The following is an 11,674-nucleotide window of genomic DNA, read 5'->3' as shown; positions in this document are numbered from 1 at the left end:
CGACATTAAAGCAAAGCGGCAATGCATCTGTATAAGAGGAGGGATTCAGGTTGGGGTAGCACATCCATCTAATACATCTTTGCATAAGCCTGTCGAGAGGCCGTGCGATTGGCAGACAATCCGGGCGAAGCCGATCGGGCTCCTCCCATCTGCTCGTGCATGGCCTGCAGCAGTCGGGCGTTCGGGGTGATGTTATCCTGGAAGTTCTGTTGCTGTTGGGGTTGCTGTTGCTGAGGTTGTTGAGGTTGTTGCTGTTGTTGGTGCTGTTGGTATGGAGAGATGCCGGCGTTCATGTCGTACAGGTGGGCTTGAGGCTCGTTCATGAATCGGTTCTGAGCAGCGGGGAAATTGTGAGGTGCCATACGCAGGATAGCGGGGTCTTGGAAGGGGAAAGTCTCTGTAAAGACGAGTTAACACAGATTCCAGTAAGCTGCCATGTGAGCAGAAATTGTCCAAAGAATACCTACCGTTCGCGTTATAGCTTTCACGAGGGAATCGAGAGCTTCCGCTTCCTCCCCTCAGGGCCTGCTGCAACCCAGGACTGGCGGTCCGTCGACCGTCTGCCTGGAACTGATGCTGGTAGCCATGCATGTTGGCCAGCATCTGCTGCTCCATGGCTTGCTGCATGTTCCTGTTGGCATTGACGCCCTGCTGTTGCTGCTGCTGGTAGGCCGGGAAAGTCGACGCGTTGACAGGTCCTCCCAGCCCCGGTGGTGGGGGTGGCATTGCTCCGCCTGCTGAAGGTGCTCGTTCCTGGTGCGTTTGCGCCGGACTTGACGTTTGCATCGGGTACGGCATAGCTGATTTCGATGATGGAGTCATCTCGGTCTCTACCCGCGACGCTGACGTCCCCGGCAGACCAGCAAAGTAGTTGGGATTGCTCAGGTTCTCCTGTTGTGGCCGTCCCGCTACCATGTCCAACTGCGAAAACGCTCGTACGTCGGGCATCATCCGGCTTGATGATGGTGCCATCAAAGATGACAAGGTCGACATGGCCGTCTCGGGCGGTCCTGACCGATTGGCAAACCCGAATCTCGACCCCTTCTTCTTCGACTCGTCCTCGGCACTGTTCGATAACGTTCTCGTCATCGGAATGCCTCCGAAATCGTCCAGTGGTGGATCCAAGAACGGGTCAAACACGCCTTCATACGATGACGGACCCGCGATCGCAGCCTCTGCCTTGCCCATCGCCAAGATATCCTCGACGCCTGCCAACAGATTCTCCAGCTTGCCCTCCTCGACCTCGAGTTTGACATCGAGACGGTAAGTAAAGTCGCCATCGGCGAAGCACTCCATGAAATCGTCGAAATCCGGGTAAGGTGATTGGATCTGGTAGACCGGAGCCTGTCCTTCCCGTCTCGACAAGACCTCGTCGACGACAGCTTGAGCTTGTACCGAAGGCTGGTAAGCAGGGTTGGCCTCGCGTACGGGTGGAGAAGCAGGCGAGGGTGAAGTAGCCGGGGAAGCGCTTTCGGCGCGTCCTCCCTGAACGGGCGTCAATTGTCCTTCCATAGCGATATCCTTGATGGCCTCTTCGACCGTCTTGTCTTCCTCCGCTGTCGTCGAAGCAGGTACCGGGGTGGCCGAACCGTTTGAATCCATCTGGTCAGGCGAGGCGGTCCTCTCCGGTTCAGTCTCTTCCGGCAGAGCCTGCTTGGTCGTTGTCGAAACGGGGGAGTCCGCTGCGACCGATGGTGCAGCCGAAGGGACAGCTTTGGTTGTGGTCGTCGATGTCGACCGAGACAACACTGTCATGCTCGGCCTGACCGAATCCGACTTTCTCGCGTCCGTTGCCGAAATACCTGCTACAGGCGTTGACGATGAAGACGATGACGTGGTTGCCGCTGCCGCAGCTGCTGCAGCCTTGGCCGATCTCGAAGCCGCCAACACTGACGCCGAGGGAGTAGCAAACGGCGTCTTGACCTTGACGACCGGTGAAGCCGTTGCCGACCGATCCGATCCTGCCGCAGCCGCTGAAGGCGCAGGCAAGGTCGTCAAGGTCGGTTTCGACAAGCTCGACAGGCTCAACACCTTTGCTTTCCGCTTGATCGGTGGCTGAACCGGTGGAGCCGGCGGTCTTGTTGCCCAGTGAGCCGTCCTTGGCAGCGCCGACGAGTCGATCGATTCGTCTGGCGTCTTGGCCTGCTTCGAGATGGGCTGGACAGCCGATGCTTTCGGTCCCGAGCTACTGACCGTCCGTTCCCGGTTCTGCAACTGCAAGTCCATCGTCGTCCCCGTGTCCTTGATCGTATGTTGCCTAGTAAATTGCAGGGTCCCCGCGGCTCGAGTAAGCTGTCTTTTCTACGACACCTACCCTTCCGGATCCTGACTCACATGGTCGTCATATCTCCCCTGGTGAAAGTGTCCCCTTCACCGGCCCACTCATGCATGCCCATACAAGCCGACCCATCCTCACACTTGACCCCCCTCAACCAGCTCAGACAATACTTTGTACTCCCATAGCTGGCCTTCAGCGTCCTCCCCGGATTGCTAGGTGCCGGGTACCCATCCAACGCCGAGATGGCCCTCGCCGCGTCTTCCCGTCGGATGTAGGTGATGTAGATCCCTAGATCTGAATCATCACCGGAAGCGACCGAGTTGAGCGAGTTGGCAGACGGGTCCGAGGTGGACGATCCTTTGCGGAGAAAGATCTTTGAGATCTTGCCGTATTGTCCAAAGTAATCGTTCGACCGGAGTAGCGACAAGAACTGCAACGCCAGCATGCACACATTCTCGTCAGCCAGGCCTCACCTAGCACAATCAATGGCACCTGACCCTGAAACTCACCTCCTCCTTGTCCCCACTGCCCATCTTCATCCCGGTGACGTAGACCATGTCCTTCCTGACGATCCTCACATCCCTCAAGTGTCTCCTCCCTAACGCCTCGAGCTGCTTGTTAGCCTTTTGCTTGAGCGCCTTGGCCTGCTGCAGCCGCTTCATCCTGCGATAACCAAAAAGAGACGAGTTCAGCATGTCATTGGTCTGTGATCGATGGAACAAGCAGATCAGACTGACTCTTCCGGATCCACGGGCTGGAACTGGATCTCTTGATCTTCGTATCGTCTCCGACAAGCCGGACACAACCCGTTCAAATCGTGGATGATCTGATGATGACAGAACCGACAGATCTGCGGCAGGTTGACATCGAGATGCCAGGAGGTTGCACGAGATAGGAATGAGGAAGTGTCAGATCATATCACACATCGACCTGATCAGACGATGGAACATACCTGGTATCCGCAGACACACGGTTTGAAGTTGACATCCGAAGGATCCAGCTCTTCCATACACAATGGACATTCTGGGTCTTCCTGCGAATTCGAACGATTACGATCGCAGCCAGATATACACGACGTTTTGAATTGTTATCAGGCGTGTTATCGAGGAGTAGGAAGTGTGGTGGATTGGAGGTTGTCGATGAGAATTCGAAAGTATGGTCAAGAGAAAGTCGCCGAGGTTGACCCAGTTTCGAGTCGCCGAGGTTTGAGGTTGATGAGAAAGGTTTTCGCAGGGAATTTGAGCAACGGTTGCAATCGGGGTATAGGTGAAGCCACAGAAATAAGTCGTGACACATTACATCAGTTTCTGAGACGTATATTCGTAGTCATTGAAGGCAGCGCAAGAAACTCACCTCGTCGTCACTCCAAACCACGTCCTGCAAGTTCCTCAAGACGTCCTTGCTGACCCCCGCAGCTGAACCTCCTACCACTCCCGACCCTGACGCAGCGAACGAGCTCGACAACCCCGTCGCGCTTCCATAAGATCCTCCTATACCGACATTGTTCGCCATCGAATTCGAATTGGATGTCGGGGTCGAGTTGGAAGTCTTGCCGTAAGTCCAAGGAGAGGCTGCGGTGGTGGACGAGGTGAATCCTAGGGAGATGGTCGGGTTCGTAGCTACGTGGGGCATTATCCAGGTCGCGAGTGTACGTGCTGGTTATCGTTCGACGAGCTTGAGCTTGAGAATTCGAAGGTCGAAAGGATGCAAAGCCGAGGTCGGGGTGGATGGCGTAAAAGTCCAAAACTTGTCGGAGGCGAGGAACGTAAAGAGGCAGATGCGAGAAGGCCGAGATCGAAGAATAAACGTAAAGATGCAGATGCAGACGAGAGTGAGATGTCAAGGGGGAGAGAAGATAGGTGGTTGTAATATCGTAATCTCGAACCTGACATGACCTTGACCAGGTATCAAGGGGGAGAGGAGGAGGTTGAACAAAGAGGACGGAGCCGATTAACAGCGTGTCGCGTAGAGGGAGACAGAGAAGATTGCACCGCGGATGGTAGCTCAAGTTGATTGCGTAATCACTTTCCCGCCTTCCAGCTGTTGAAGATACCCACAGAGTCAGGCGAGTCCAAAGGTCTTTGCGAGTCGCTTGACATCCGGTCAAATGACTAGAACCTGTAGTACAGAGGCTATAGGTGGCACTATTTATGCTCGACAATCACACTCTTTTCAGGACAGACGGGAGTGAAAACAGGTTGTGCATAACGGTCGCGATCGCGTGGATTACCGTTCATCCTGTAGTGTCTTTCAGCTTGCAAGACAAATATCATCTGAGAACGTACGGACATAGTGGCCTGACTTAGCTTCTCTCTGACTCGTGCTCAGCCTCAGTCAGAAGTGTTCTGCGTTCCATCAGCCATGTTGAAACGGCGGGTGATGAAACTCGTTCGCCAACCCATTACCCCCAGCAAGCGCGCTTGTCAAACTAGAAGCGCGACGCCCTCTTCGTCACCAACCAGCAACCCTCCTGACAATCCTCTGCCAGCGGAAAACCTTCGACGCTCTCCCTCCCAATCCCCCCAACAACTATATAAACACAGCGACCTTCCTTCCTTACACTCGAACTCATCTACCTCCTCACACGTCTTCTCTTTTGAAAGATGCCTTACAACGGTATCGGTATCGAGACTCCGAGAGGAACGTGAGTATCGCAGAGCATAATCCATCGCGTCACGTCAAAGATTGAACCTCAACTGACGCTTCCTCTCCCTACCTTACCTCTCCCCTTCCGTTCGTTATTCTTTCCTTCACAACCTTGCCTTGCCTCACGAATATAGCGGTACATCCGGCCATGTCATCCGTAACCTCTCTCACCTTCGCCCGCGAGAAGGTCCTCCCCCAGGCTCGTCGCGTCCAGGAGACTTTGGCACCGGAGCCAACTCGTTCGGACCGCCCGTGCATCGAGCGCCTGATGCAGGGATCTTGGACCATGAGAGGAAGAGAAAGGTAGAAGTCAAGTGTTTCGAGTTGAGGGAAGAATTGGAGGAGAAAGGGTGAGTGTCGGTTTCCTGTGCTTCTGTTTTGCTTTTCTTCTTTCTTCTTTCGTCTATCCCTACTCTCAAAACGATCTTCTCGCCGTCCCATTCTTTCCCGGGTCTTTACCTACACAAACAACCGCAACCTCTTTAGACAGTGCCCGTACTTCCATCCAATGAAGAACTCGTGGCGATTAGGTTAGCGAAGAACGAACCCATCACCCTCTTCCTCCTTGCAAAAGTGAGAGAGGAGGGGGGTGTGAAGCGGACTAGAGCTTGTTTCCTCTTTATATCGATGATATACGTCTCGTTACACCACTTTTTGGTGGAGATGTTTCGGTGGGGAAGGAGGTGTAAATCTGCAACGACATTCGAGCTCGATCTCTTTCGAGCTCTTTTTCTCTTACCGACTTCTGACTTTGCTGGTTTCCCGAAGTTGTTGCGAGATCGGGGATGCTGACACGGTCATACCACCTCTCTTCCCCCCCTTTTCTCTTGCTCTGTTCGGTCGAAACCTGGGATCTAAATGATAGCCTGGACGAAGAATCCATCGATACCCAAGTCCAATCGCTCCGTCTCCGCCTGCTCGCCCAAGCGCCTACACCCGCAAACTCCCAAGCCCAGAGTAAACAGGATATCCGGAACTTGAAGTCTCATGACTCTCATGCACTCGCCGCGGCCAAGCAGCAGGAGATGAACAGGATGGGAAGGGCGTTCGGGATCGGGCAGGGATATGTCGAGGGAAAAGCTTTCGACCGAGAAGCCTTGGAGGTTGAGAGGGCAGAGAGGTGAGTCGTCTTGCTGTTGAGGTCATGTCTTTCCAGGGGAGATTTACTGATATGTTCTAACTTCTAACTAGGGCCGCTAAGCGGGAGGAGGCCGAACGTCAGCGCATAGAGATGGTTGCCAAGCGGGAGAAGGAGAGGGAAGATAGAGAAGCTGCTTTCAAGGAGAGCGAGAAGAAGCGACGAAGAGAAGAGTATTACCGGTTCGTTGGTGTTGTTATTCTTCGAAACGTGTTCATCAGATGCTGATCCGGCATCGATCTTGCAGACGACTGGAAGCTGAGAAGCGAGCCAATGAAGGGCCTGCAGATGGAAGAGACGGCTTGGACTACGAGTCGACAAGGGCACCGGCGGGCCGACCGGATCGATCGCCTTCTCCACCTCCACGAGCCCGACGTCGGTACTCGGACTCGAGATCCCGGTCACCCCCTCCTCGTCGAGCTCCGAGGGGCGACTCTCGTTCGCCTTCGCCTCCCTCTCGACGACGTCAATATTCTCTCTCACGATCCCCTCCTCGTCGAAGACGATACTCGGACTCGCGTTCTCCACCTCCCCGACGACCCGACCACCGGGCCAGGTCCCGGACCCCCGTCGACACTCGGATGAGGTCGGTCTCACCACCTCCAGGTGTTGCCATCAACCGAGCTCCTGCAGGACGACCACGCTCGCCATCCCCCTCTCGATCCAGGTCGCCGCCTCCCCGTCGACGAGACTCGCGTAGCCCGCTCCCACCTCGCCGCGATTCCAGGTCTCCGCCTCGACGACGACGACGTTCAGGAAGTTTCAGCAGCGACTCCAGCGCTTCAGACAGTGACGACTCGAGGTCGCCTCCGCGTAGAGCACGACGCAGAAGTGCTACGCCCTGAAGCGTCTAATTCTGGGCGTTGATTGCTACGATATATCACGATACAGCTCCGAAAATGAAGCTACATGATGCCCCTACTGTTGGTCTTAAAATTAGTTGTACATATATAACAGTCCCGGGCTAGAGGACCATGTCAATCTATATCAACCTTGAACAGGTTCGAAACAACTTTCGTTGATCTGTGACCGATGCTAGTGATTGTTGTTAAGGCCTGATTCGAAACGTGGGCTTAGCAATCTATCGGTGCGATTTCGATTGACTCCCCAGCTCAACCGGTTAGACTACCAGTAATTCCCCAAAAGATCTCCCTTCTAGTGTCGGCTGTAAATGATGCCAAATTATGGCTATCAGTCGATCGCTTAAAGGCACTTCTGTCAGCCATGACAGCTAGATTACACCTCTAAACTTTCTGGGGGATGTGACATGCAGGGGGTGTCGAAGGTGGTTCCCGATGAGTGGCCCGCCAAGGCGCTTGGGCACAGCGTGGTTCGCATCGGCTTTGAATTTGAATAAAACAAACTTCTCTCCCTGCAGTGTCCCTCTAGTGAGTGCAATAGTGGTTGAAATTAGGCTGAGTGTGCGTACCTTTTCATCGAAGATCAGCGGTACTGTCACATGGATCGTCACTCGGTGACATCTCGCTTCGCAGCCTCAAAAAGCTCTTCCCCCTCCTTGTAAAGCCCATCAGCTTCCTCGTAAAGCTCCTCCATCTGCTTTTGCCACAACTCCACCTTTTCCTTCGTCTCAGCCGCCTCCCGCATCTTGGCTGCTGCTGCCGACATGTTCTTGGCTGCCTCCTCCATAACGCGCTCTCTCTCTTGAGTCGAGGCCGCAGACTTTCGCGTTTGGACGTCCAACTTTCGCGTTTGGACGTCCTCTTCGATGTCATCGCGGCCACGCTTCTGACCCAAGACGGACGAGCCGAGACTGCTCGAAGCCAAAGTAACTCGAACCTCCTGATCCCTCACGGGCTAAAGATTACGACCTCGGACCTCGTCGTTATAGCTGCAAGACACTGAGTTTGCTGAAATCCACTCGGCAGCAGCAGTAGATCCCAGTGTCTCCCTGTCTCGAGTACGACAGCCGAGTTGGAATGAAATGCCTAATCGATATCCGTGAAATTCATCTATGCTGTACAACCTTTTGTCTGAATTACCCGCGTTTGGTCGATACGACCGCAGTTTACAATCCCAACCAAGTCAACGTCTTCTCGAGCTTGACGCTTGTCTTAAGAGGTACGTTGTCGGACGAGTTTCCGACCAAAACCTCGAACTCTCCCGCCTCCGCCTTCCAGTACTTTCGACTGTCGTCCCAGAATTTGAGCGCGTCCTTGTCCAACTTGACGGTGACGGTCTTTTCCTCCCCGGCCTCGAGGGCGACCTTCTCGAATGCCTTGAGCTCCTTGATCGGTCGACCGAGGCTGCTCTCGACGTCTCGAATGTAAATCTGAGCGACCTCCTTCCCGGCAATCTTGCCCGTGTTCTTGACCTTGAACGAGACTTCAAAGTCACCCTCGGCCGAGACTGACGAAGCCGAAACGTCCGAGAACGCAAAGGTCGTGTAGGAGAGACCGTAACCGAACGGGAAGAGGGTCTCGGTTTGAGACTTTTCAAAGTGTCGGTAACCGACAAAGATGCTCTCCTGGTAGTGGGTCTTGCCGTACGAGGGCGAGGTGATTCCGAACCCAATGTCCGAGGGCGAGTCGGCAAGTCGTTTACTGCAAGTCAGGGGAAAGATAAGCGCGACGCCGACACACATGACGACACGACGCGGTCGACTTACGGGAAGGACAAGGCGAGCTTGCTCGAAGGGTTCAGCTTGCCAAAGAGGACATCCGCCAGACCGTTACCAACATCGTTTCCTCCGTAGAACGCCTGCACCAAGGTCGAAGCCTGGTCCACCCAAGGCATGGTGACCGGGGTTCCGGACTGGTTGACGATGATGGCGTTGGGCGCGACGGCGAGGACGGCCGAGACGAGCTTGTTCGAGGTTCCAGGAAGGCTAGCAAGAGGGTGGTAATTCATCAGATTAGCATGCCCGAAGCGACCTGCAAAGAGGAGAGATTTCGGACTACTTACTCCATGTGCTTCCTGTCGTAACCTTCAGACTCAAAGTCCTCGTTGAGACCGACTACAACGATGGTAGTGTCGGCCTGTTGAGCGATCTTGACGGCATCGGCAATGGCCTGAGCAGGCTCGACCACGGGCAACGCTCCGATCCTGATGGCTCCCGCCGACTTGAAGGGAGATCCTCTAAGGTCCTTCCTGAACCAAGACCTGACTTCGAGCGAGTACTCTTTACCCTGCTCAAGTCCCTTGACGACTCCTCGACGCTCGACGGAACCCATGTTGAACCACATCTCGCCGGGTTGCCAGTCCGAACTGTTGTTGATGACGAGTTTGCCATCGACGTACAGGTTGGATTCTCCCATGGATCCAAGGGCAAATTCCCAATCTCCCGATTGATCCGGCTTGAAGTTGGAGGTGTACCTGATGAACGGTTCTCCCTTGGCGATCTCAGCGGGTACACCGTCCATCATAAACGCGTTGGCAGTGTTGGTTGCGACCGAGTGATCAGGCTTGGACGAGATCTTGACGCCGGCCTTGTCGGTCGACTTGAAGTCCGACGAAGGTTCCTGCAACCAGAACTCCATCTGAGCGATATCCGATCCCTTGGCCCCAGCGCTTCCGCTCGGGTGGGACAAAAGCTTGGAAGCGGCAGGCAGGTAGAGGTACGAAGCCGACCCGATGGCATAGTCGACCTCGGCGCCGATTTCCTTGGCGGCCGCGGTGATACCCTCGAGCGGGGTGACGGTGTAGCTCGACAACATCGAGGCAGAACCACCACCAGAAGCAACGGCGACCCTGGCGTTTGATCCGATCACGGCGATCTTCTGAGCCTGCTTGATGGGCAAGACTTGCTTGTCGTTCTTCAAGAGAACGATAGCGTTGGCAGCGGCCTTGCGCAAGAGGGCTCGGGTCTGGTCGTTGTCGATCAAAGATTCTTGGGCTTCGAAGGGGATACCCGAGTCGATGGCCCGCTTGACGAGCTTGAGGACTTGTCGCACTCGGTCGTCGATGTGGTGTTGCTGCAATTTTCCGCTGTAAACGTCTCGAGCGGTCTGAGCTCCTCGGTAAACGGGAGGGCCGCTGTGCAAGAGCAGTTACCATGTCAGTCACCATCTTGCCCCACTCGAAACAGCTTGGGACGCTCGACTCACGGCATTTCGAGATCCAAACCAGCCTTGACACTGGCCTCGGAAGAGTAAACGCCAGTCCAATCCGACATGATCATGCCCTCCCAACCCCACTCCTTTCGAAGGACGTCGTCGAGCAAGTCTTTCGATTCGCTCACGTGGGTTCCGTTTACTCGGTTGTATGAGGACCTGCAGGTCACGAAGTAGAATAGTAGACATTATTTAGCGGAGATCCCGCGAATAAAGGCTGGTGATGAGGGAACAAAGCTCACATGTAGCACCACGGCTTGGCCTCCTTGGTAGCGATCCTGAACGGCTCGAGGTAGATCTCCCTCAAGGCTCGCTCGGGGATGATCGAGTCGTTGGAGAACCTCTCGAACTCTTGCTCGTTACCGACCTATAGTGGACAGCGATATGAAGGACTACCGGATCAGTGCGCGGTACTTGTAGACGAATTTCGAACGAAGCACTCGAGACTTACAAAGTGCTTGAGACAGGCGGCCACACCCTCTCCCTGTACTCCCTGTACATATCCACTGGCCATCTTTCCACTCAGAAGCGGGTCCTCGGAATAGCTCTCGAACCCTCGTCCTCCCAACGGGCTCCTCTGAATGTTGATCGTGGGTCCCAAGAGCACGTGCGCTCCCTTGGCTTTACACTCGTCTCCGAGCTGTTTCCCCACCTCTTGAGCGAGGGCGACGTCGAACGAGGAACCCAAACCGGTGGCACAGGGGAAACAGTTGGATGGGGTTCCGTTGAAGAATTGAATGCCTCGGACACCGTTGGGCCCGTCAGAAACTCGGACAGAGGGGATGTTCTTCTCGGGGATATCGACCGTGTGCCAGAAGTCCTGAGGAGCGCAAATAGCGAGACGTGGTGTAGGATCAGCGATGTTTCGAGATATGGTCGAGGCCTGCAATAGCTCACCTTTCCTCCGAGAAGAGAGATCTTCTCGGCCAGAGACAAGGAGGAGAGGACGGCCTCGACGTCAAAGTCTTTCGACTCGGACTTGGAACCGGGGAGGAGAGATGAGAGTCCGACCATGGTTTGCTTGTTGTTTCTCAGACGGGTATAGGGGTCGAGACAGTGTTGTTCGACAGAGATTGTTTGTGGTAATGTTATCAGCACACGGAAGTGGTGAGTATCGAGTGGATTGTCACGACGTCGTGGTTGTATATATATATAGTTGCACAGTTGTCCCACTTTCACCGACCTTGAGGTGGTTGACCAATGTGGCCGGTGCGGGGGAATGTCCGCGCGGAGCCCGTCCCATCCTCATCCCTCGCCATCGCCGAAGTCCGGCCACGTCGCATGGGCCCCGAAGAAGTGCGGCGCCTGATGATCGATCACGGCAGAGGCGTCAGGGTGGCCGTCGCTCGGAATCGTTCCGCCGACCTGCCTGTGCATCGGAGATTCGGCAATACGGACCAGAGTCAGATGACAATAACACTCTTGGCTTCGTGCTACAGTACAAACAGCCGATGTCGATGCATCTGCAAGTCGCACAACGAAGAGAGAGTGGCAACCGTACGATGCTGCGAAGAGATAGGCGATTCGGAAGCAAATAGGCGC

At 54.9% G+C, this 11,674-nt stretch overlaps 3 protein-coding genes across 3 annotated transcripts; 1 reads left to right on the top strand and 2 right to left on the bottom strand.

The window, feature by feature from the left end:
- Positions 1-11: 11 nt before the first annotated feature.
- On the bottom strand, positions 12-4,168 carry HD553DRAFT_313263 (uncharacterized protein). Its single transcript, XM_046180209.1, has 7 exons — positions 3,632-4,168; positions 3,231-3,311; positions 3,016-3,128; positions 2,788-2,941; positions 2,335-2,708; positions 468-2,257; positions 12-397 (listed from the first exon to the last, which is right to left on the bottom strand). The coding sequence occupies exons 1-7, from the start codon at positions 3,908-3,910 to the stop codon at positions 69-71; spliced, it is 3,120 nt and encodes a 1,039-aa protein (XP_046035688.1). The 5' UTR covers positions 3,911-4,168; the 3' UTR covers positions 12-68.
- A 578-nt stretch (positions 4,169-4,746) lies between these two features.
- On the top strand, positions 4,747-7,103 carry HD553DRAFT_54261 (cwf21 domain-containing protein). The gene is made up of 5 exons (XM_046184302.1): positions 4,747-4,922; positions 5,059-5,274; positions 5,790-6,044; positions 6,116-6,244; positions 6,310-7,103. The coding sequence occupies exons 1-5, from the start codon at positions 4,882-4,884 to the stop codon at positions 6,905-6,907; spliced, it is 1,239 nt and encodes a 412-aa protein (XP_046035687.1). The 5' UTR covers positions 4,747-4,881; the 3' UTR covers positions 6,908-7,103.
- An 890-nt stretch (positions 7,104-7,993) lies between these two features.
- HD553DRAFT_297341 (glycoside hydrolase family 3 protein) lies at positions 7,994-11,316 on the bottom strand. Its single transcript, XM_046178543.1, has 7 exons — positions 11,030-11,316; positions 10,584-10,952; positions 10,375-10,499; positions 10,127-10,291; positions 8,985-10,055; positions 8,689-8,907; positions 7,994-8,623 (listed from the first exon to the last, which is right to left on the bottom strand). Exons 1-7 carry the CDS (start codon positions 11,144-11,146, stop codon positions 8,089-8,091), a joined length of 2,601 nt encoding a protein of 866 aa, XP_046035686.1. The 5' UTR covers positions 11,147-11,316; the 3' UTR covers positions 7,994-8,088.
- Between the last annotated feature and the right edge of the window lie 358 nt (positions 11,317-11,674).

Source organism: Filobasidium floriforme (genome assembly GCF_021052385.1).
Source record: "Filobasidium floriforme strain CBS 6241 chromosome Unknown HD553scaffold_14, whole genome shotgun sequence".
Lineage (NCBI taxonomy): Eukaryota > Fungi > Basidiomycota > Tremellomycetes > Filobasidiales > Filobasidiaceae > Filobasidium > Filobasidium floriforme.
This window is presented reverse-complemented; position numbering and strand designations above follow the sequence as displayed.